The 26,872-nt window shown below is 40.9% G+C and overlaps 1 protein-coding gene across 5 annotated transcripts in view; it reads right to left on the minus strand.

Moving 5' to 3' along the window:
- The window catches only part of TTC7B (tetratricopeptide repeat domain 7B), a 302,589-nt gene that overhangs the window by 80,188 nt on the left and 195,529 nt on the right, over positions 1 to 26,872 (minus strand). For all 5 annotated transcript variants that reach the window (XM_073349423.1, XM_073349422.1, XM_073349421.1 and 2 more), the window contains 2 exons: positions 17,150 to 17,266; positions 5,762 to 5,859 (listed from right to left, as the gene is read on the minus strand). In XM_073349423.1, coding sequence (XP_073205524.1) covers positions 5,762 to 5,859; positions 17,150 to 17,266 — 215 coding nt within the window. The remainder of the gene's footprint in view (positions 1 to 5,761; positions 5,860 to 17,149; positions 17,267 to 26,872) is intronic.

Genomic DNA, 26,872 nt, shown 5'->3' on the forward strand with positions numbered 1-26,872 from the left:
TTTCAGGTAGTTGAAAGCAGCTACCAAATCCCCCCTCATTCTTCTCTTCCGCAGACTAAACATCCCCAGTTCCCTCAGCATCTCCTCATAAGTCATGTGTTCCAGTCCCCTATTCATTTTTGTTGCCTTCCGCTGGACTCTTCCCAATTTTTCCACATCCTTCTTGTAGTGTGGGGCCCAAAACTGGACACAGTACTCCAGATGAGGCCTCACCAGTGTCAAATAGAGAGGAACGATCACGTCCCTCCATCTGCTGGCAATGTCCCTACTTATACATCCCAAAATGCCATTGGCCTTCTTGGCAACAGGGGCACACTGTTGACTAATATCCAGCTTCTCGTCCACTGTAACCCCTAGGTCCTTTTCTGCAGAACTGCTGCCGAACCATTCGGTCCCTAGTCTGTAGCGGTGCATTGGATACCTACACCTAAGGCTAACAGTGAAGGTCAGTAATATTAATAGTAAGCAATCTAGTGGAAGGAGAACAAATATAAACTGAGAAAAATGTTTAGAAAGCTATTTTAAGCAAGAGGTTACCACACCAACATCAGATTTATTTTGATATGTTTTGTAGAGTTTTTAAGTGAGAGGAGAATCAGGCCTACAATGGGTTTACACTAGCAGAACTTAACTGATTACAATTCAGTAAGACAAATCAAAAACAGGCCTTTGCAATATGCAAAATAAACACAAATTATTTGATGCATTTGCTGCCTTGGTGCAAGATTTCAAGAAAAGATAGTTGTTATAAATTATAGTTATTATAGTTGTTAATGAAGGACCCAACAACGCAAAATAAATTATTACAACTTTTGGATGAGAAAGAGAAACCTTGTAGATGGTTATATTCCTATGAGACAAAGGGTACCAGTAACTGAACTGACTATTCCAGGTTCAACACCAGATATGCTTTATTGCAATGCATATAACAGGTACTCGAAAGCAATACTGATTGATAATCCCTTTCTCCTCCCATCTATTACATTGTGCCACATCCAGGAGTTTGAGATTCTAATCTATTCAAAACTGTACATCTTTAGGCACTCCAACATTACCTATTAAAATCTCCTCATATACTACTAATGTTTGTATTTTTAATATCCCCCCACTAGTTAACCAAGAGCATCTGACCAGGCAGGATCCAGTTTCCCCTAATGTTTTGAAGTTTAAAATCCTTTCAATGGAAACACTGTTTATTAGTTATGGAGATTATCAGAAAAAAACAAAGAGCAAATTAACACGCCTATCAGGAAGAGATAACCAGTTTACAGAGAGGAGGTGCATGGGGCCCAGGAACATGGATAGGCTGCATGGGGCCAGACAAAGGTATCATATTTGGGATGAGGGTGAGGAGGATGAGAAGATACAAACAGGTGAAGAGGAGAGTCTGTTCTTGAGAGAGGAGATGAGGAGGAAGTATCGGATGCTAAAAACATGAAAGAAAAAATTGATACAAGACAAAAGGTCCAAAAACGGGGTTTCAATGGACTCATGAATTCCAAAAAGAAAATGATATAATGCAAAGCATTTATTTCACTACTCATAGTATGAAGATGGTTTCTGCGGAAAACAAGTATTAGTTTTTCTTTAAAGAACTTTATAAAGTCCATTATCTTGCATGATATTCAAAGACAAGTGTCTTTATGTACAAGAAAACCAGAAAACTAGATTTAATCAAAATCAATTAATTTGGAAAGCAAATTTTCTTTAATATGTTCTAAACTCATTTTATTTGAGGAAAAACAAAGTTCTAGACAACCTGGTTTAAAACCAGCTACCAATTTTATTTTCTATTATGTTAGTCCAAAAATAAGTGAGCTAAAACTACCACATAATAAAACAAGTACAGTAGAACCTCAGAGTTACAAACACCAGAGTTATGAACTGATCGATGAACCGAAGATATGGTATCTATTTGAAAGTGCAGAAGGATTTTAGGTGGGCTGACATGACATTTGACCAGAAGATTAGCACTAACATTCTAGTCTTGTGAACAGAAAATATTGGGGCTTGTCTATACTAGAAAATTGCACAGGTGTAACTTAAACCGATGCAAATCCCTGTTTAAACACTTATTTTAAGAGTGGCTTATTTCAGTTTAGTTTAAGTTGCTAAGGAACTGACTTACGTTAAATTGACGCATGAAACGCTTATCTGGAAATAAGAGTATCTACACAGGATTTTGCACCAGTTTAGCATTTAGTTTAAAAACAACCTTAGCTAAACCGGTACAAGTTTTGTGTAGATAGACAAGGCCTCTGGTGTGATTATTAGCTCCAGTCTCTTGTTCCATAGGGCAGTAGAGGCTGAATATGCTGCTCAGCTGTATGGATAAGGGACTCATGACTTAAAAGTTGTCTTATAAAGGAAAAAAAAATGAGCTGAATTCAACTCCCTCCCCTCCTTTTCTGTTTCTTTCGGATATATAAAAGAGGACCAAATGTCGTCCTCATTAAGGTATTTTTTCCTGCTCATTTTTACCTTAAAACTATCAGAAACGTCAGGTCTGTTCTTCTATATTTTTGGAAGACCCACTGAACTGTAGTGGGAGCTCTCTCAGCACATAAAGATTCAATACCCCTGCACTGTTATTATCTAAGACCTTTTCTTCCAAATGGTTCCTGACATTTGAGTTAAACAGATGTTATCAAAAGTAAAAATCAAGGAGTTTTAAGATACCTATCTAAAACACCCTCCCCCTAATCAACATACTAAGTTTCACTTCCTTGGTACTTGTAGAGTCATAATCCTTCTACTTCCCCATTCATCTACACAGTGTTCCAGATAAAGAGGGTAGTAGAAAACCTGAATTTCTAAGTGAGACTGTACGCTCTTTGGGAAAAGGATTGTCCCCACCTGTGTGCAAGTACAGCACGCAGCACAATAAACCCTAAATACTTATTGGAGCCTTTGGATGATGCTACAATATTAATTTTATTGTTTATCATTAACAAGAACAAAAACCCTTTCAAAAGTCACTTTTCAGTCACTCTTTATACTTCATAAAGCAGCAAAAAGGAGGACTGTAGAAGAACAGAGACTCTGCTGACAAGTCCCCTTGGGGCTGGGCATGGTGTAGTAAGCTCTCATTTAGTACCCCCTGCTGACAGATCACTCTGACGCTGTATGGTCTGACTCTTCTTCTGATTTGGACCTCCAGCCAGGTCATATTTTAGTCCAACCCCTTCTGCGGTAACAAAAAGTCCAACGAACAACAAGTTTCCAATCCCTCTGTTCAATCTGTCACCCTTGATTCTGGGCCCCATGGTTCATATGCCCTTTATTCAAACTTCCAGTCATCAATCCCCCTTCTCACAGGTTTTATACCACCTTACCAGTGGGGTTAATAGAGGAACACATACCCAGGGTTCCAGTCCAGGGATCCTAAGATAGGCAGTCAAGTTTCAATCCCTCAAACTACTTACTGTCACCTCCCTGGACTTCTTCCTACCCACACTGTAAGCAGACCTCTCCCACAGCCTTCTCGCAGGGCTAGCACCTCCAGGGCTCTCCCCTGGAATCCCCCAATAAATCTTAGAGTCAAAGTATAAACAAACCCCCTTCTTCCCTCCTTGGGCTTCTCCTTTCAATCCTCTCTTGGTCCTCAACTGAATACATCTGAGGGCTCTTTCCACACTGTGATCCCAGAAAGTGACTGCAGAGTTTCAACCATTCTCCCTGCAGACCTCTTTCTACTACAAACTTTCCTCTCTTTCTACTAACCCCCAGCTCCTCCCTGCCCAGGTACAGGCAGTTCACAATTCAGAATAAGACAAATCTGAACTTCCAAAAGTTCAAGTTTGTTGAGATCCTGTTTTCCAGTTTTGGCTGAAGATAGTTTGAAGAACAGGTTAGACAAACATCTGTCAGAGATGGTTTAGGTAAGCTTGGGCCTGCCTCTGCAAAGTCCCTTCCAGCCCCTACATTTCCATGCTTGAGACAGGCCCCAGTAATAAAGTTCAGACCTGGATGCAAACTTCCCAAAAAGTTAATGAGATTTTAGATTACAAGTTTTGATCCAGGCACATCTCTAATTAACAGCAACTCATCTGGCTGATTAACGGTGAGTGATGAAGGTTTATGAAGAGAATTCAGTCTATAAAGGCAACGATTACTGTTCATGGTCTGAATAACTGGAAAGGTAAAATCAGGGTGTCCGAAGGCTCTATAAAGAATCTTGGTACTCACTTGAAAAACAAATGTTTCTTTGCATGCGTAAGTAGCTAGATTTTAAAATTTCATACCTCATTTCTTGTATTTCCTTGGTAAAACAAACGCAGTGAGCTAGCCTACAATGTGGAATGATCACAAGCCAAAATTTCATATTTTTAATTAAAATGCTTTTTTAAATTGCAAGTGCACATAAGAATGTGAAAGCAAAAAAATCCCACTGTACGACTAACAGACTTCTTGCTATTGTATGGTACACACTACATCAAGCCTTTATAATTCTCGAAAATAAGACATTTATAACGGAATACCTACTATAATGGCACCTCTTTGTGCATATGAGTGCGCACATCTGGTCCAACTTCATGGTTTCAGAAATAAATCAAGTACAATTTTTTACTATTGAATAATTCTGTTACTTTATATTTCAACTACTCACAGGTTGATGAGTTCTAATTTACAGCTGTCAAACTGCCATAAAGACATCTCAGGCTGGTAAACCCTTCCAAAAGCATTTTATATTGAAGCCCAAATAAACAAGAATTCATGTCTCAAAGACAACAAGAAAAGCATGTTCTAGTTTTGACATAAAACCACAAAAACAAGGAAACAAACAGCTAAGGAAAATCTCTTACTACTTGTGATACAATAGGATAGATTAGGAAAGCTTAATATGGTGTCCTTTCATGTAAAGTTAGTGAAACTAAAATCACCAAATGTCAATTGTTTCCCTTTCTGAGAGTTTCTCTTAAAACCGTACGTTTATTCACTCATTTCGGCTGTGAGTTTCTGGTTTACACAGTCTTTTAGGTCTATTTATTCAAGTTATGATGGGTGAATATAAGATAATAGACTAATTACAGTTTAAAATATTTACTGACATGTAATGACATTGTAAAGTTAACCTCCTGCATTTATGCAGCATTTTATTTTGCACTGTGTTTAATGAGAAGTTAATTATCTGACTTGTAAAATATTTATTTCTCTTAAAGTGTCAAAAGCTATTAGCCTCTGTTGTGAGCCCACCACCAAAATGAAATCTGTTTTCAAATATACAGTGCCAAAAAATAGCTAAATAAAAATCTTAATTTTTTTTGAAGGGGTGGGAGGGAGTTCTATATCTATTTCTAATTTGCTTATTAAATAATACAAAGAAAAAATTTACTCAGAAATGTTCAGATACCAAGGGAATGGGTAATGTATCAGACCTAGCTAGCATAGAAAAGATCAGCATGCCAACTTTAACCATTGTTAAATATTTAACAATAAGTATAGTAACACTTCCTAAAATGTTTATATATATTTTATTAATACAAATATACTGACGGGCCTGGGCAATGGGCACTTTTAAAAACAAAAATAAATTAATTAATAAAAAGTAAAGTTTATGCTGCAAGCATCTCCTCAAACAAACTTGATACTGCAATTTATTTAATTTTTTTTTTTACTTTACAAGACTGAAGATATATAGTGAAAAAATAATCACAACTTACACCGATTGCTTTGGTCTTTTTATCCTGTAAGATTTGACTGATGATACTGAGCCACACATTATCTTTGCTACTTTATTGTTCGAGATGTTAATTCTCACCTGTTTCAGGGTCACTGAAGTCAGGTAAGGTAATCGTATTGAGCTGTCGTCTGTCAGCAATGGCTCTGTCTAACAGACTGCTCCCACGTCCCGAATCACTGTAACACAATATTTAAAGTATAAGTCATTTAAAATATAAAATCAAACACTGACTGTTGAGATAGATTTTTTATACTGTACCTCCTCACATGTTGTTGCAAAAAAATGCAAATAGTGATAATCAAAGTTTAGTATTAAACATGGCCAATTATTCAGTTAAACAACTACACTAAATAAAAGGTAACTAAAAATTTAAGCCATACTTATTTTAACAATTTTTGTTCCAAAATAAAGTCAATCAAAATGGGCACAAAAGATCCAAACATTTAAAGTGAGTCTAAAATGTTATTATTTTACAAGCAAAGTATATACTCGGACTCAAGTCATTAAACTAGTGCACAATACAGTAAATTTACATGGCAATTAAAAAGATGACGACAGTCTTAAAGAACAGAATCGAAACACATCCAAACCAAACCGAAACATAGGACAAAGAGTTAAAGTTCAAGAGGAGCTGTGGGAATTACTAAAGAGTAAAAGAAATGTTCAAAGAGCTGAGTTTTAAGCAGGAGTCTGAAGAAAAGAGGATGTTTTGTAGATGAACCAATTCAGTTTTATGCTTAGTGAAATTTAAGGCAACAACCTTTGTATAAATACAGATGGTTCAGGAGACTGGTAATGAATTACTATAAGAATTTTTCACCTCTGCTCACTACATTTGAGTCTAGTCTAGTCTGGCAGTGACTGAAACTCAGTGCCACCTAGCTGTTTCATTTGGCAGCCTATGCGTAGGGCCCTACCAAATTCACAGTCCATTTTGGGCAATTTCATGGTCATAGGAGTTAAAAATCATAAATTTAATGATTTAGGCTATTTAAAGCTGAAATTTCATAGTATTGTAATTGTAGGGGTCCTGACCCAAAAAGGAGTTGTGGGGGTGTGTGGGGGTTCAAGGTTATTGTTGGGGTTGCGGTACTGCTACCCTTACTTCTAAGCTGCTGCTGGTGGCAGTGCTTCCTTCAGAGGTGGGCAGCTGGAGAGCAGTGGCTGCTGGCCAGGAGACCAACTCTGAAGGCAGAGTCGCTCCCAGCAGCAGCAGAGAAGTAAGGATGGCATGGTATGGTATTGCCACCCTTACTTCTCCACTGCTACCTGCAGAGCTGGGCCCTCAGTTAGCAGCCTCCACTCTCCAGCTGCCCAGCTTTGCAGGCAGCAGCACAGAAGTAAGGGTGGCATGGTATGGTATTGCCACCGTTACTTCTGCGCTGCTGCTGGTGGGGCACTGCCTTCAAAGCTGGATGCCCAGCCAACAGCCACCGCTCTCCAGCCACTCTGCTCTAAAGGCAATGCAGAAGTAAGAGTAGAAATGCTTCTACCCCCCTAAAATAACCTTGAGACTCTCCCGCCCCGCCACAACTCCCTTTTCCGTCAGGATCCCCAATTTGAGAACTGCTGGTCTCCCCAGTGAAATCTGGAGAAGAGACTTCATGGGCCATGACACATTTTTCATGGCCGTGAATTTGGTAGGTCCTATCTATATGGAAAAAACTTGGTCTATTAGTCCATTTCTTAGTTCACATCACAAATAAACCAACCCTACAGGCACCTGACTGGCAGTTTTAGCAGAAGGGCCAGGACTTAATGGGAATGGAGAACGAATTTCCTCTCACCCCTAAATTGTCCCTTCAAGGTTGGTGGTGAGGCACATTAGCAGGACAGTGAGGGGAAACGCGTACTGATACTGTCTGTGCCTTAAACATTCTGTGGATAAACAGATAACTTTTGTTTCTAGGGCTGCTAATCTGGCACTTTTCACAGTTAATTCTCCCTTTTAAAAGGCATTTTTTCAATGGAACCCTAAATTGCAATAGCCCCATTTAATATGGTATATGCTCTTGTCTAATTCTCCTCTCACAACTGTGACAATTAAGAGTAACTCCATTCAATTCACCAGTATAAAATGGGGTCTAAGTGAGATCAGAATCTGGGCCAGTTTTACATCTGTCCCAATTTTAAAATGGCCTCCTACTTTTGAATTGAAATGCATTCTTGCCCTTTTCTTTCAATTCAGCTACTAAACTCACTATAGTTACACTTTAAAAACAGGATGAAAGATACAATTTCCTTTCTTTATGTAGATGTTGCTAAAATGTTACCAATAAGATCTTGCATGACACTAACGTCATTGCTAGACTGCAATTTCTCTGCAAAGAGATGCTATTATAGCAATCTACAGGAAACAGAAGGGAATTTTCTGGGATATAGACTATCAGTTATAGTTATTACATCAGTTGGCACATATTTTTTGGTAATGGCAATATTAATTACTTCTTCAACCCAGGAACAATGTCACATTAAATATCATTGAACAGAATAACATTTAATGTAAATTATCTTTTAATTACTGCACTCACATTCTGGGTGTTATCTGGTTTCCTCCCATAGTTGTACTTATTCCAAAATAAGCCTGTATGTGACTGCTCCTCTCCTAATTCAGGGTATGGTCTAGCTCTTTCCTATTTAATGTACAGAAACTGAATGAAAGTTATATGCATGTACGGTGTATTCCCTTAATTAGGCTGAGTTGGTTTAAGGATGCAAGTACATTATACTGTAATTGTAATGAGAAAAATACAGAAAAGAAGAGAAAGAGCCTATTTTAATTTTTGATATACTTTAGCAACCAGATTATAGATGCACAGTATTTGATGTAAGTATAATACCTTAATCCTACAAAATGTAAGTATTATGCCTTAATCCCTTATACCTTACAATAAGGGAATTAAAGAGTAGCAGAATTCTAAGCATTTATAGCCAATTAGTGAGCAAACATTTACTTGTATGCTGGAAATTACTTTCAACAACAAAGAGCAGATTGTTTTCTTGTGTTTTATAAGATCAATGCCATGGGAAAGAGTAGTGCTTAGCACTTTTATTTCATGTGTTCCGTCCAGTTATTCTCATAGGTAACAGATTAATGAGGACATTGAGTCCAACCTTCTCCTACAAAAGGTGATCTGACTGCAACCAGAGATATGTGCCATAGCAAGTCGAGCTAGTCAGGAAAGGAAACTTTCATTCAGCAGCACAAATTAGAAAGGGAACCCCCGCCTTATTATAATACTGCTCCATGTTCAGCTACTATTGGTGTGAAAATGCAATATGCAACATTAGGGTAAGTATGTCACATCACCACAACCCTGCCAGCACTGTATCAGGGGAGGTATGCCACACCAGATGCTACATAAGGGAGGTGTGTGACACCATCACAACCGCAACAGCGCTAACGTGATGTGATTTGTAAAAGCAAGTCTCCTGTGTCACAGCATTTATTCATAGCCCCGGCCCCCTCCCTGAGATCCATGCTGATCTTGATTGTAATTTATAAAGATTTTTTGTAACTGAATTGTTGGAGCTTTTTTACCAAAAGCAGCAGCCTCAAAATCTAGGTTAGTGACAAATAAGGAGACAGAGGTTCCCAGGTTCTTTAGGGAGAGGTGGAAAGATCAAGAGAGTTGGCAACTATTATTATTCAGAACTGATATCACACCCAATGTAATGAGAATACTAAGCTTTTATAGTTCAGGGCAGGTCAGAATTCCTGTTGATACCTGGAGGAGTTGTTACTTAACTGAAGTATTTTTAGGTTAGATAGCACTGAGCACATCAGGAAAGCAATGACAAAGCATGGTTAGACATCTGTACTGCACACAAGTATAACCGCATATTGTAGGAAGGTATAAAGATATGCTTACAATGTTACTTGCATAGGCATGATGCTGCAATTAAACTTATAAGTAAATTGAAACCATTCTGTTCAGCTGGGAATTTGGATAAGAAGCTCTTTTTGCCATATATAAACTGGGAAATATTAGAAATATTTTTCAAATGACAAATGTCACTTTGAACCTACTAACAGTATCTGGACCCTTGCCAAATAGTCCTATTCTAATCCATTTCTAGCCCCTTTTCATTCCAGTGTAACAATCTGAACAGAATATTTGGGCTTGTAAATATTTACAACATACTCTGAAAAACAAAATGTTACTTTGAGATATATGTATATATATATTTTACAGCCTATTTCCACATCTCTTTCTCAACAACTTTATTTTTAAATGAGAGATATCTTCATGAAAATAACAGTTGCTTTTAAAGAGTTCATCTGCTCCTACTGCTTATTCCCACCTTAAATAAGAATACTCTCTTTGTGACATCATAACTAAATACTGTGCAGAAGAACGTGACATCACAAAATGAGGACTTTATAGTCAAGCAATGAGTAACCAAATTGTGAATGTGGGGAGGGCTTTTAAAAAATGCATGGATGAAGATTAAAGTGGACTGGGCTCTAAACAGATGGTTCTCATGACATCTCAACAAGTCTTCTAAAAGGATTTTTTCTCTTTAATGGAAGAAAAACAAAAATATAGTACTACTTTCCAGCATAAACTCCTCGCCCAGCACCCACTTCATCTTCTCCATGATTGGCCTCTACTATATCAATAAGATCTCCGCCACACTCTACCAGTCTGCAGCACCCATGACAGTGCTCGCCAAGGCCATTGGCAAAGGCAAGAAGAGGAACTGATGCCCCCATGACCCCTCCCATCCAGCCTGCCCAGGACTCTGGGGTACCCAATAACATGGTCTCTTTGTGTAAAAAAAAAACAAAACAAAAAAACAAGCCACCCCCACAAGTGGCATGCATCATGCTTTTTAAATTGTCACATACTACAGGAATTTAGATGAAACAGAAATATTCCTTATACAGTACTATTTTTCTATAAACGACACCTAAAGCTACAACACATTTTTAGGTATAAAAGGTACCACAATGGAGGGCACAGTACAAGATAAACCCCCTATCTCCCTTGTGGTAAAATTGCTTATATTCCCATTAGTAGAAAGGTAAATTAATCTGAAGTACCATCTGCTCAGTGAGAGTCTGGCCCTTTGCACCACTGAAGCAATTGCACGGGGCAGAGACTTGGACATAACTAGTCAATTGTAGTTAATTTGGCAGAGCTAGTTCCTTACTCCAAATGCCCCCAGTTAAGGGGGAGTCCTATGAAGGGCATCCCTCTGCTATGCTGAGCCTTAACTGGTATAAATTAGAATGCCCCCACAGCTTCTCTAACTTGAGGCCATGTCAGGTTCAGTAAAGACCAAAGCTCAGAATCAGAGATCCAGAAATAGCTGTCTTATGTGCCCTCTTTTCTTGCATTCTCCTCTCAAAAATTATTCCTGCTCTCTAAAATATTCCCATTGGAGTAGCTTGTGCAATTTCTAGCATTGCTCCCCTCCACCCCAGATAATGGATGATATTGGCTTTTATATTTTAGGAATAATTAGGGCTGTAGATTAATCGCAATTAACTCATACAATTAACTCAAAAAAGACAGTTACCTTTTCCGTAACTGGTGTTCTTCGAGATGTGTTGCTCGTGTCTATTCCACAATAGGTGTGCGCTCTCGCCACATGCACAGGAGCCGAAAGTTTTTCCCCTAGCAGTACCTGTAGGGGGAGCGCCCCAGCGACCTCTGGAGTGGCACCTCCATGGCACAGTATAAGGGGAGCTGTGCGCTCCCCCCACCCTCAGTTCCTTCTTGCCAGACAACTCCAACAGAGGGGTAGGAGTGCGGGATGTGGAATAGACATGAGCAACACATCTCGAAGAACACCAGTTATGGAAAAGGTAACTGTCTTCTCTTCTTTGAGTGATTGCTCATGTGTATTCCACAATAGGTGATTCCAAGCTATATCTCTTGGAGGTGGGTAGGAGTTCACAAATTCCTGGGACGGAGTACGGCCCTGCCGAACCCGGTGTCATCCCTGGTTTGGGATACAATCGCATAGTGCAAGGTAAACGTGTGAACTGAAGACCACATGGCAGCCCTACAATGTCCTGGGTGGGGATGTGGGCCAAGAAGGCAGCGGACGAGACCTACACTCGAGTCAAGTGCACCTTCATAATCGGTGGCGGGGGAACACCCACCAGATCATAACAGGTGCGGATGCAGGAAGTGATCCAGATGGAGAGACGCTGAGTGGAGATCGACAGACCCCTCATGCGCTCAGCCGAGGCGACGAACAGCTGCGAGGACTTCCTGAATGGCTTAGTTCGCTCGAGGTAGAAAGCCAGAGCCCTTCACACGATGAGCATGTGGAGGTGGTGTTTCTCACTGGACGTGTGAGGCTTGGGGCAGAGGACCAGCAGGAAAATGTCCTGACCCATGTGATAGGCGGCGACCACCTTAGGAAGGAATGCAGGGTGTGGGCAGAACTGAACTGTGTCCTTATGAAAAACCGTGCACAGGGGATGGGATGTCAGGGCCCTGAGCTCCGAGACCCGCCTGGCCGACGTAATAGTGACCAGGAAGGCCACCTTCCACGAGAGGTGAGACCAGGAACACACGGCAAGCGGCTCAAACGGGGGCCCCTTGAGATGGGACAACACCAGGTTCAGGTCCCAATGCGGGACCAGGGCCTAGCATATGGGAAAGACGGTCCAACCCCTTGGGGAACCGGCCAGTCATAGCATGGGGGAATACCGTGTGCCCCTGCACCGGCGGATGGAAGGCTGATATTGCCGCCAGGTGCCCCTTGACTGACGAGGGCGCCAGGTTCTGGGTTCAAAGGTGGAGAAGCTAGTCCAGGATAAGCTGGATCGGGACGGCCACTGGAGAGACACCCCGTTTGGCTGCCCATCTGGAGAACCGTGACCATTTTGCCAAGTAGGCATGGTGTGGAGGGCCGTCTGCTTTTCAGGAGGACGCGCTGGACCCTTTCTGAGCACGTCCTTTTCCCTCTACCTCACCATTGAGTAGCCACGCCATGAGGCGGCCCCGGTCCTGGGAGAGCAGGTCCGGGCGGAGCGGCAACGGCCGCGGCGGAGCAACCGCCAGGCCCGTGAGGGTCCTGTACCAACGTAGCCTGGCCACACGGGGGCAATCAGGAGGACCCGTGCCTTGTCCGTCTTTATTTTTTCCAGGACCCTGCTGATCAGTGGGAATGGGGGGAAGGCATAGAGAAAACTGGCCTGACCAGGACAAGTGGAAGGCATCGGAGATAGTGCCCCGTGCCAGTCCCCCCCGGAGCAGAACCGGGGACAGTGCCAGTTCTGCTGCTTCACGAACAGATTCACCTGGTGCTGGTGAGCCACTTCCGGGTGGAGAGACCACTCGTGCTGGGAGGAGAAGTTCCTGCTTAAGCGATCCGCCCCTGTGTTCCGGGCGCCCGGCGGATGGAAGGCCCTCAGGCAGATGTCGTGGGCTATACAGAAATGCAACAGCTTGAGGGCTTCGCGGCAGAGGACCGGGTCCTGCCTTGCCTGTTAATCAAGGCCGTGTTGTCCGTGAGGATCCTGATCACCTTGCCCTGCAGGAGCGAGCAGAAGGCCATGCACGCCAGGAGTACTGCCCTGAGTTCCTTGATGTTTATGTGTAGGGACAGATCCTGCACCAACCACAGACCTTGGGTCTGAAAGTTCCCCACATAGGCCCCCCAACCCAGGTCCGACACACTGGACATCAGCTCCAGTGACAGGGTCCTGTCCCGGAACAGGACCTCATGGAGCATGTTGCTTGGGGTGGACCAGTACCACAGTGAGGCGATCACCGAGTCAGGCACGGTGAGGACCTTGTCCATCCTGTCCCTGGCCTTGGAGAACTCAGAGGCCAGCCAGAGCTGGAGGGGCCCCATTCGGAGAATTGCATGGCGGACCACGTACGTGCATGCCGACATGTGACCAAAAAGTTGGAGGCACGCTCTGGCGCTAGTCACCAGGAATCTTGTGACCGTGTCATTGAGCCCTTTTAGGGTCTCGAACCTGTACGGTGGGAGGGAGGCTGTGGCTTACAAGTTGTCCAGGAGCGCCCCGATAAACTTTATGCATTTGACCGGGACTAATGTGGGCTTGGCGTCATTTACCAAAGGCCCAAGGCAACGCTCGTGGACAGTAGGAGTGTCACGTGATCCCTTACATGCGACCGGGAGCTGCCCTTGACCAACCAATCATCCAGATACGGAAAGATCTGGATCCCCCGGCGCCTAAGGTAGGTGGCTACCACTGACATACATTTTGTAAATACCCTGGAGCCAGTGGATAGGCCAAACGGGAGGAACGTAAACTAGTAGTGATTCTGCCCACCAGGATTCTGGGGGGAGGGATAGCTCAGTGGTTTGAGCTTTGGCCTGCTAAACCCAGGGCTGTGAGTTCAATCCTTGAGGGGGACATCTAGGGATCTGGGGCAAAAAATTGGGGATTGGTCCTGCTTTGAGCAGGGGGTTGGACTAGATGACCTCCAGAGGTCCCTTCCAACCCTGATATTCTATGATTCTCTGAAACGGAGGCAGCGTCTGTGCCCTCGAAAAGTGAATGTGGAAGTACGTGTCTTGCAGATCTAGGGCAGAGTACCAGTCCCCGGGGTCCAGGGAGGAGATGATGGAGGCCAGTGAGATTATGTGGAACTTGAGCCTCACCGTGAACTGGTTTAGATCCTGCAGGTCCAGGATGGGCCTGAGTCCTCCTTTGGCCTTTCAGCCGTGACCACTCAGGGAGGGAAGCACACAACCAATTTTAGAAGGGAAGCTTCATTGAGCTGGGGGGGGGCACGCCTTTTATAGACCCTTGACTTGTTATAGGTGGCCTTGTACTTCGGCTGGGTGGCCTGAGAAGAAGCTTGCTGTGGCCTAAACTTAGATTTGGCTGGAGCCGGGACATAGAGACCCAGAGTCTGGAGGGTCGTGCGGGGTTCCTTCATGCGATGCAGTTTTGTATCCGTTTGCTCTGCAAACAGAGCTTTGCCACCAAATGGGAGATCCTGCATGACAGCCTGCGCTCCACTGGACATCCCGGAGAGCAGGAGCCACGATGCCCTTCTCATGGACTCCACTGAGGCCATGGACTGTGCTGCCATGTCTGCCACATTCAAAGATGTTTGCAGGGATGCTCTGGCTGCTGCTGTATACTCCTCCATTAGCGCCTTGAACTCTTTCTTATCGCACTCCTGGAGGGAATCCTCCAACTTGGACATGGAACCCCACAAATTGAATTTGTACCTGCCCAGGAGCACCTAGTGGTTTGCCACCCGCAACTGAAAACTCGAGGGAGAATAAAGCCTTCTCCCGAAAGAGTCCAGCCTCTGCAAATCTTTATTTTTCGGGGTAGGGGCTGGTTGGCCCTGCCATTCCCTGTGGTTGATGACTCAACCACCCAGGAGTTGGGTGCCAGGTGGGTGTAGAGGTACTCGTGCCCCTTGGTGGGTACAAAGTACTTGTGTTTTGCCTTCTTAGAGATGTGGGCCAGCGAGCCCGTTTGCCACCCCTTCGTGGAGAGGCAAAGCTACCCTGCCCAGTGCCAAAGAGGACAGCACGTTGAATAGCGAGTCTGAGGGTTCCTCCAACTCCTCTACTTGGAGGTGGAGGCTTGATGCCACCCTTTTAAAAAGTTTTTGATGGGCCCTTAAGTCCTCCTGATAAACATAAGAAATCATATTTTTCAATTCACCTCATACAAGTACTTTAATGCAATCTCTTTATTGTGAGAGTGCAAGTTAGAAATGGCAATTTTTGTTGTTGTTATATAACTGCACTCAAAAAACAAAACAATGTAAAACTTTAGAGTCAACAAGTCTGCTCAGTCCTACTTCTTGTTCAGCCAATGGCTGGGACTAACAAGTGTGTTTACATTTATGGGATATTATGCTGCCCGCTTCTTATTTACAATGTCACCTGAAAGTGAGAACAGGCGTTTGCATGGAACTTTGTAATCAGCACTGTAAGGTATTTACATGCTAGATATGCTAATTCATTTGTATGCCCCTTCATGCTTTGGCCATCAGTCCAGAGGACATGCTTCCATGCTGATGACGCTCGTTAAAAAAAATGTGTTAATTAAATTTGTGACTGAACTCCTTGGGGGAGAATTGAATGTCTCCTGCTCTGTTTTACCTGCATTCTGCCATATATTTCATGTAAAAGCAATCTCAGATGATGACCCAGCACATGTTGTTCGTTTTAAGAACACTTTCACTGCAGATCTGACAAAACACAAAGAAGGTACCAATGTGAGATTTTTAAAGATAACTACAACACTCGACCCAAGGTTTAAGAATCTGAAGTGCCTTCCAAATCAGAGAGGGATGAGGTGTGGAGCATGCTATCAGAAGTCTTAAAAGAGCAACACTCCAATGTGGAAACTACAGAACCCAAACCACCAAAAAAGAAAATCAACCTTCTGCTGGTGGCAGCTGACTCAGATGATGAAAATGAATACGAATTGGTCCGCAATGCTTTGGATCGTTATCAAGCAGAACCCATCATCGGCATGGACGCATGTCCTCTGGAATGATGGCTGAAGCATGAAGGGACATATGAATCGTTAGCCCATCTGGCATGTAAATATTTTGCGACGCCAGCTACAACAGTGCCATGAGAAAGCCTGTTCTCATTGTAAACAAGAAGTGGGCAGCATTATCTTCTGAAAAGGTAAATAAACTGGTTTGTCTGAGTGATTGGCTGAACAAGAAGTAGGACTGAGTGGACTTGTAGGCTCTAAAGTTTTACACTGTTTTATTTTTGAGTGCAGTTTTTTTTGTACAGAATTCTACATATGTAAGTTGCACTTTCACAATAAAGAAATTGCACAACAGTATTTGTATTAGGTGAATTGAAAAATACTATTTCTTTTGTTTTTTTACCGTGCAAATATTTATAATAAAAATAATAATATAAAGTGAGCACTTTTCACTTTGTATTCCATGTGGTAATTGAAATGAATATATTTGTAAATGTATAAAGCATACCACTTTTTTAAATAAATGGTATTCTATTATTCTTTAACAGTGCGATTAATCGCGATTAATTTTTTTAATTGCTTGACATCCCTACTAATAATCAAAATTGTTGGGTATATGCTCTTAGCGATTATCAAATGAACTTGGTGAGTTTTAGTCCCTGTTAAATGCAACTCTGATTGTACATTAAACATATCAGACTTTAGCCCTTTTTCCCTTTGAAAAACAGAAATCAATGAGTCCGACCCATCTCTAATTTATCTTATAAAAACAGAAATGCAAATATGTAGTAACAAAAATTAAGCCAGGCCTTTCCAGCTTTCATTATCATAAAACTTCTTGTAATTAACCACTCACTTCTGTCTCAAAATTGTAGAGCAATGCATTTAAAAAACCTTTTGTAAATAGAGACCAGATATACATTATATCCCAAGAACCATTTTAGCAGTAAACGCAAGAAAAAAGATTTATGAATTATAATTAAATTGGACTTCTTCTGATGAGTTTCAGTGTACAGGAGACAAAATCCAAGATTTCTTTAGCATCTTACCTGGGGTTAGTGAGATTGTAACAGGACTTCCAAATCTGTAGCATATGTTTGCAGGTAAGGAGTGCCTCATCTGGGCCTCTGCACAGGGATTCCAGTTTGACTTTTGAAAACAGTAATCTAATAGAGAAGAGGAAATTTTTTTTTCCATGAGTCACATTGAAGCAAAAACCCTTAATTTTCATTTGAGAGATCCTTGCAATGATTTGAAAACAAATTAGAATACAAAAGTTCCCAATACTATCTACAGAGAACCAAACTGGAGGGGAATCTGAAATATTGACTTTATAGTACCATGCCCTGGAATTGTATTCTTTAGGTATTTTTCCTTACCTTACACATCAAATACAAAAAGAAAAGGAGTACTTGTGGCACCTTAGAGACTAACAAATTTATTTGAGCATAAGCTTTCGTGAGCTACAGCTCACTTCATCAGATGCATGCAGTAGAAAATACAGTGGGGAGATTTTATATACACAGAGAACATGAAACAATGGATGTTACCATACACACTGTAACAAGAGTGATCAGGTAAGGTGAGCTATTACCAGCAGGAGAGGAAAAAAACCCAAACCTTTTGTAGTGATAATCAAGGTGGGCCATTTCCAGCAGTTGACAAGAACATGTGAGGAACAGTAGGGGGGAGAAATAAACATGGGGAAATAGTTTTACTTTGTGTAATGACCCATCCACTCCCAGTCTTTATTCAAGCCTAAATTAATGGTGTCCAGTTTACAAATTAATTCCAATTCAGCAGTCTCTCGTTGGAGTCTGTTTCTGAAGTTTTTTTGTTGAAGAATTGCCACTTTTAGGTCTGTAATCGAGTGACCAGAGAGACTGAAGTGTTCTCCGACTGGTTTTTGAATGTTATAATTCTTGATGTCTGATTTGTGTCCATTTATTCTTTTATGTAGAGATTGTCCAGTTTGGCCAATGTACATGTGCCAGCAATGCCCCTCTGCCATGTACATTGGCCAAACTGGACAGTCTCTACGTAAAAGAATAAATGGACACAAATCAGACGTCAAGAATTATAACATTCAAAAACCAGTCGGAGATCACTTCAATCTCTCTGGTCACTCGATTACAGACCTAAAAGTGGCAATTCTTCAACAAAAAACTTCAAAAACAGACTCCAACGAGAGACTGCTAAATTGGAATTAATTTGTAAACTGGACACCATTAATTTAGGCTTGAATAAAGACTGGGAGTGGATGGGTCATTACACAAAGTAAAACTATTTCCCCATTTTTATTCCCCCCACCCCCGCCCACTGCTCCTCACACGGTCTTGTCAACTGCTGTATATATATATATCTTCCTATTGTATTTTCCACTGCATGCATCTGATGAAGTGGGCTTTAGCCCACAAATGCTTATGCTCAAATAAATTTGTTAGTCTCTAAGGTGCCTCAAGTACTAACACAGCTGCTACTCTGAAACCTATCACATAAAAAGAAATCATTCTTATAGGAGCCCTATTTGTAAAGTAACGTATGGTAACATACAACTCATTTTTTGTTGTGGAAGCATAAACACACAGTAAATTAAATCTGATTTTCATAAAATTTTGCATACATGTAGATTTCTTGGTCTGAACTGGGGGGATTCTTCAATTAAACCCTATGTTCAAGGGGGAGTCCATATTTATTTTTTTCTTGTAATTCTCAATATGGGCTCTATTCAGTGTCAAAATCAGCACCTAGATCCAAGATGACATTGACTACATTTAACATAGAATCCATGTATATCAACCATGGGGAACTGTGTTGTACAAAATATTTATCTTATATACCACCGTACATTTGACTTCATAAATTGTTTTTTATTCTTGATGGAAGGTTAGTGTTCTTTTTTATGACTGCAAACACAAGGCTGAAATATCTGACCACAGAATACAATTTCTATGATACACCACCATTGTCAAACCAATCTTGGGAACCAAAAACGTCAGTGATATACTGTAAATTTGATACACACAAGGTGAGGGAGGTAATATCTTTTATCGGACCAACTTCAGTTGGTGAAAGAGAGAAGTTCTCAAGCTACACAGAGGTCTTCTGGGTTCAATAAAAGACATTTCCTGACCCACCTTGTCTGTCTAATATCCTGGGACCAACATGGCTACAGTAACACTGTAAACTTGATATTTTTCATAGGGCAATTACAATGAGGCTCAATGTAGTCAGAATTGAATATTTTCATATTACTTTGTGTTTCAATACGCTATCCTGATGAAAACCAAAGCCTTTTATTGTGTGGGGTATGAACACCCAAACAGGCACATTTACTTACAGAGGTTTAAGTAGGACATTACAATAGTCAGAACAGAACTAGATATAACGATGTTAAAGTGAAACCCAAAGGAGAGTGAAAAAAGCACATTGTGTTTGAGGAGACAGCAGCATTTCTTAGTTGGGACTGTGACTACTACTTTTGTGTGTGTGCGGGGTAGTAGTAAGTACCCTGGTAGACAATAAGTGAAAGAATTTTAAAAGCTTAACTGTGAATCACTCTGGCAAAGAGGAAAATTGCACAGTGCCATACATAATAATTACATTTAACAATGATCAGCACTTGAAAGTTTTCTTTGTTAACTACAACGGAAAATTGGAAATGGCCATATTGGAAATCACACTATTGGACTAGAAAGGATAAAGGGAACTGAGCAACAGTATGAGTGACAAAGAAAATCTACCTTCACTCTATATTATGTTGTCATCAAGAGAAGGTCAAACTCAGGTTTGATTTGAATTTAAGACGTTTCCTAACAGAGTTCAAAAAATAGCATTTTGCACTACGGATCATATAGCAAAGCAAGGATAGATGAAAATGATGTTACTATCATAATTAATTACAATAGAAAAGAATGAAGATGACTATCTTTAACTGTTCCTTTGCACAAAATGCAAAGATGTCCTTTCAGCTGCATTTTTCAGATGTTATGTTAGAACATGGCCCCCTGTCAGTTATACTTGCAGTGACTGACTCAATTCCGTGATATATAAAATGGGTACTTCTTTAATAACTTTTAGGGGCATTAGAAGGATAAGTTCAGTAAAGTGCTTTGAGATCCTCAGATAGAAGTTCAAAGTATTCACAACAGTATTTGGAGAACAATTATGTAATTAATGCATGATCATCTCTCTGTCTCACTGTCAAATTTCGGTAACATTATCAGTTATGAATCAAACACACACACTAATAAAAGTGAATGTGCGTTAACATATTGATGGAAGATTCAAATACTAAGAACTTTTGCTTGGACTATATTTTATCTGTCTGCTTTCATAGTTTTAATATGTGCATTAAAAACAACAACATCGTTTGCTATCTCTCTATAGCATCAGACAGGAAAAATCTCTCTAGAATCAAGATAGGACAATACTGGTGGATATCTAGATTTTGTATGGCTTAAACAGTATAGAAAAAATATGTTCAGAGCACACAGCTTACAAGAAGTCATATGCAACACATTGAGCTGACAAAGAACTTATAATTAACATTAAATAACATCTTTCAAACACTTGACTCAGGATATGGTGTTGAAAAGGTGTGGGCTGAATTAAAGGAAGTCATATGCAGAGAACAATGGAGGATTCTGTGATCAGACTTGAAAAGAAAGAGTAGCAGCAACACCTAGGCAAGAAGTAATGACAATGGAAGCAAATGGCAAAGAAAACCTGATCTTAGACTATAGCACACACAAAAGACGGTAAAATGTCCATGAAATTTGAAAAAGTATCTTGGACTAAATTGTAAAGAAACAAAAAATGAAATATTCGGCACCCTTTTAAAAGCAATAATAAATTAAAAGGAGGGTGCAACAGTCACTTCAAGTCATGAAGAAACAATGAAACTCCCTTGTAACTTCTTACTGGGATGGCCAACTAAACCAGCATAAGTGAAATAAGCAAGCAAGCAGTATTTGTTAATTGAAAATTATTCCAAAACTTCTTTTGCTCCAAGCTCCTGCCCAATTTAGTTTAGCAGAAAAACTACAATAGATGTCACAGATAACAAACTTTAGCAGACGAATGGCTAAGATGCACTAAACTACAGTACAAAAAAGAAAAAAGTATCTACTGATTAGAAAAGAGCCAAAAACAATGGAACAAAAGAGATTTAATAGCCTGAAACTACTGCAAAGTGAAGTCATACTGGAAAAATGTTCAGAATTACAATAATGCTATGAGAAACAAGCCTGAGAAACCGCACCAAAACAAAAATCAAGTCCTAGTGGGTGGATTGTATTTGATTTTTTTTTCAATGGTTACAACAGAAAATCTGAGGTTTCAAAAGTTCTTGATCACAAATTCATGGGGTCCAAAAAATATTGCAGTGTGTACAAATCAGAGAGTAAATGTGTCATATTCCAAGAAGTTGATCAGGAAAGTTAATGAACAAAATAAGAGCACAACCTGCTACAAAAAAATTTGAGTACTGAAGAGCACTAGGAAAAAAAGACTAGTGACACAAGCAGGGCACTCAAATCTAAGAGGATTTAATATATTAAATCTGAATCCTTCCTACATGGGGAACAAACAATGCTCCACTATCTGTACTGCCTAAGCTGGGCCTCTCTTGTGCATATCCTCTATGTTAAGTGCCATAAATAATCCCCCTCTAAGTACAGTTCGACAGAGGGGTTCTTTCAGTCAGCATTATTGTAGTGTTCCTCCCACTCCCCAGTCAAGGCAGACTCTTTAGCTTCATTCTTAACTCATCCCAGCTTCACAAGCTTCCTTGGTGACTTGGTTTTCATCTGTAGTTTTCCAAGTTTTAACTTTTTTTTATTGAGTCTCACTTCTTTGTTTGTAATGTGAAATGTTACAACACTTTCTCAGGGTGTTCAACTTCTCTGTCAAAGGCTTCTTGTGGGGTTGGTCCATTTAGCAGTATTGCCAACCCCAAACGTTCAAAAATCATGAGTCAGGCTCACCAAAAATAATGAGATTTGGCGTCATGTAAAAATAATAGATTATGTAAAAATAACAGATTTGGTGTTCTTTTATTTGCCTTCTGCTTTTTGAGCCTTTAAGGTGCACTGGGGTCACATTTTGAAACTTTCTCCACAGTCACGAGAGCTAGAAACTTACTTTTTCTTTAAGAATGAAGGCTGAAATAATCACATATCCACTTGACTCCAGAAGCTGGGGCTTTCAGGAAAACAATTATCATGAGTCTAATGACAAAATCATGAGTGTTGGCAACACTGATTATCTCTTGACAGTATTCTGCCTATCACGCTCTTCGTTCTATTTCTGTTGTTCAGGTATTTCCTTGTTTGTTCTTAACAGGCTCTTGGCTTAAACTTGCCACTTAGAACCCCACTGAGCTTTGATAACATATTTTACTAACATCTCTTTCAGCATCAGCTTCTTTGGTGATGTTATCCATGTATTTCCTCTTGTCTCATCTTGTGCTGCTTTGTCCTCTGTTTTGTGCAATTTTTTTCCTATTAAATTATTAGTGCACAAAAATGTATTGAAATGTATTGAAAAGCAGAGACATAGCATCATGGATGGTAATCTGTTAATTTATATTTCATATAGATTAAATCAAAAAGGAAATAAAATATACAAACAGTTTCTTTAAAGGCAGACAGCAAGCTGGATTTAGTTTGACACCTCCAGCCAATAAAATGAATATGCCAAAGCTCAGACATTAGGTTAGAAAAACGAGAGAACTGTCTGGATGGAGAGATTTCAGAGTAACAGCCGTGTTAGTCTGTATTCGCAAAAAGAAAAGGAGTACTTGTGGCACCTTAGAGACTAACCAATTTATTTGAGCATGAGCTTTCGTGAGCTACAGCTCACTTCATCGGATGAAGTACTCCTTTTCTGGATGGAGAGAATCTTTCATTTTGAAAATATGATGCAAAGGTGGGGCTAAGAGGTTCAGTTGCAAAGTTGGCACCAAAAATACAAAAACCAAAAATGTAAAATTTGGGATAGTCAGTGGCATTTTGACCAGAGAAATCTCACTCAGTCTGGAATCTGTAGGTAGTTCAATGATTATTCTCATTTTTGTGAAGACAAAATTCCACAGGATTTTCCTGAATTGTGGAAAGTCCAGGAGCTAATTATGTTGCACTGTTTATAATTCTGGACAAGATATTCAGGGTTCAACCCTGTGAATCCTGGATGTAAATCTCACAGGGACACTCCTTCCCACCTTTGCAAATCACCATGGCAGAGTGATTCATAAATTGGAGAACTGCTCTGAAATCAATTAAATAAATTCAAGGAAGACACGTCCTATACTTATGAAGCAAAAATCAAATGCACAAATACAAAATGGCAAATAACTGGCTAAGTAGCAATACTACAGAAAAAGATCGGGGGGTGGGGGTATGGTGCATCACAAATTGAGTACGAGTCAACAGTGTGATGCTCAGTATTGCCAATCTCAAGAGATTAAAAATCATGAGCCAGACCCCTCAAGAGATTAAAAATTATCAGGTCAGACCCCAAGAGTCATGAGAGTGGCCCAAAAATCATGAGTGCTTTTTAAAAAAAATATTATGTTGTGTTTTTGGTCTGTCTTTTGATATTAGAACTTCTCCTGCCCATGCCCAGTGTGTGTGTGTGGGAGAGAGAATTAGCATTGACCATTCTTTCACATTTACTGGGTAAGGTGATTTTGGCCTCTGCTGCAGGAGCTCTCACTCCCACATCTGCCTGTCCCTGCCCAGCATTTAATCGTGCCCCACTATGCCCACACCAGTCCCCCAATCCGCCAGTTCAACCCCTTCCCCGCCCCAGCCTCACCTCTGCCTTTCCTACAGTTCTGTATCCCTCTCAACCAGACCTGTGAGGCTGCAATAGGGTCCCATCTCCCACCTCCCAGGCTAGCGGGGGCTGCTCCAGGGACTCAACCTCACCATGCCGCTTCCCAGGACAGGAGCTGCAAGGGGATGGGGGGACAAACAGAGGCACTGTCCTGTCCATCTTTCTCACAGGAAGGGTGAAGGGAAGGCAGGAGTAGAGTTGTGCTGAGCTCTAGTACCCTCTGAATTCCCATCACTTACAAAAAAAATCGTAAGGGTTAGCAATACTGGATGCTGTTGCGAAAAAAGCAAATGTCATTCTGGGCACAAATACATAAAAAGTTATTGTAAAGAGGACAGTGATCAGTTGTTCTCCATGTCAACAGAGGGAAGGACAAGAAATAATCAGCCTGGTCCTCAGCAAGAGAGATTTCAGTTAGATACTGACAAAAGCTTTCTATCTATAAGGATAGAACTCAGCTGCCTCCAAATAACATGACTGGAACAACACAGAAATATCTGAATATTCATGAAGCATGACAGCTCCATAGGCAGTAGGCAGGAGAAAAAAGAAGGGGGCAATCAGTTTGCTGCAGGACTTACACACCTACTGGCTGTACTGGGTAGAGAGGCTACAGCAGAGAAGGATTCAATACATAGCAATATGGCAGCCCTAATCATGCCTCCTCCTCCTCGGCCTGCCAGATCCATCCACCATTTGAGCTACCAGTGGGGAAGCTCCAGCTACCACAGCCTCTCCATAGCAAGCTTTCCACCATAAAGCCAGCATAAAACAGGACTGAATTTGACTAACAGTGCTCAAGTCACTAAGCTGCTGTTTGTCTTTCTTCAAATGCGACAATCGAATGTGCTCACATTCTTCTTCCATCCTATCTGTCTACTATGTATTTATCACACGTCACTATGGTACCCAGAGCCCTGCAGTTTCATAACTTCTTGATTTTCATTCTGTACGGTACTTACCATATTCAGGGCATGAAGAACATAAGAAGTGCCACATTGTGTTGCCACAGGGTTAAGCCAACCATTCTTGGCAAGTGATAAAGAACAATACACATTCAAAGAAACTAGCATTTAAAAGCTATTTCAAGTAAAGGTACCTGTATGCACTGTGTAACGAAAAAACTAATTTTGTATCCAAAAGTAACTGACTTTTATTGTATTACATTCTACACAATTGAAAAATGAGACCATTACAGGATTCCAGATATTCTCTATGAATAATGCAACAATTTGTACTTCTAATCTAGCTAATCTTTAATATGCTTTGCTAAGCATTTTTCTGATGAATACATGATAGTGTCAAACTGGAAAAGACTAGAAAAGAAGAAAAGTAAGGCAATAATTCTCTCCAACTTTCATATGGTTGTAGGAAAGTGTATTCATTAACGGTATGGAATAAGAAAAATTATTCTGATGCACAAAACAACTGCTTTGTGAATGCTAAGATCCTGTAGAATGGTTGGAAACGGCATCTAGACTAAATTGAAAAACAGATAAATAGACCACAAACATTTCATTTACTCAGAATATGTTTCTTTTAAAGCCCATTTTATAGGGTGATTTGCTGGCTGTGTAATTAGTGCATAAGAGCTCTCTACAAACATGTAAGGGATCTGGGATTTATTTCCATGTCAAGTCTGTTACTCAAAGGCTGCAAGTGTCCTGTATTATTCTTTAGAGAATCTTACAGTTGAGTTAACAGCATCATATATGTGGGCTTAGAAAAGACTCTCAATCCATCACTCTTCAACTAGAAATAAGAACATCATTGGGGTGGCCTTGAGCACTGAAGTGAGTAGGTTGCCTTATAATATTTGAGTTTATGAAAAAAAATAAACAGTCTACAAACCAAATCTTGAGTTGGGTCATGTTGCACTGGGTAGGTGACCTTTTACTTATTGGGAGGGATGGAGGTTTCCACCTTGGTCTCCAAAATCTCAGTTTTTTTTTTTTTTAATAGTAGTTATAAAGTAAATCTCTAGCCATCGTTGTTGTGAACAAAACCTTCAAAACATGAACTGAATGTAACTGTGATGAATGTTGATCTGGACCCCAACATATAATTTATGTACTGGGCGTCTGAGATGGAGTAATGGAATATCAAAGGGCAGCAGACAGTTAAAGCACCATCCTCCACAGTCTCAAGACCAATTACTGCAAGCCATTAAGACTGAATGGACCATGAATACCGTATAAACAGGGTGCCCGCACCACTTAGAGCCCCCGCTTCCCTACACCACCGTGGGCTGAAGTCAAGGAGGTCTCTGGAAGTCACAGATTCCGTGACTTCTATGACCCTCGCGACTAAGGATGTAAAATTAAATAAAATGGTTAAACAGTTAACTGGTAGGAATTAGGCTTTCGATTCCAGCCCCAGCTGCTGGAGCGACTGCAGCTCCAGCCTCGCTGGAGCAGCCCCAGCATCGCAACGGTGGGCTATAGCGGCCCTCCATGCCTGCCAGCCGGCCAGGGCAACCCTAGCCCTGGGCTGGCCAAAACAGCCCCAGCACTGGTCACCCCGCGCCAGCTGGAGGGAACCCAGCCCTGGCCGCCCTGCACCGGTTGGCCGATCCCAGCCGCGGCCAGAGAGACATCAGTTAACTGGTTAAATGGTATAATTTTAATTGTTTTAACGGTTAACTTTTTATATAATCTTTACATCCTACTCGTGACTAAATCATAGCCTTATGTATGAAATCAAACTAAATGTATTTGGTTAAATCCCAGTGTCAAAAAAGTTAACTTATACATGCACATGTCCACATGTTTTCAGGGATATGATTTCTCTGAGGCTGGCATATCAGTAATTTCTACCAAAAGCCCTCTGGTTCTGTCCTTATCTCCCCACCCCCAGAGTCCTCTGTTTAATCACAGAACAAGTACCTAGCACAACATGATTAACAACAGCGGTAGCAGCTCCATCAACATGCC

Source organism: Lepidochelys kempii, chromosome 6, assembly GCF_965140265.1.
Source record: "Lepidochelys kempii isolate rLepKem1 chromosome 6, rLepKem1.hap2, whole genome shotgun sequence".
Taxonomy (NCBI): Eukaryota; Metazoa; Chordata; order Testudines; family Cheloniidae; genus Lepidochelys; species Lepidochelys kempii.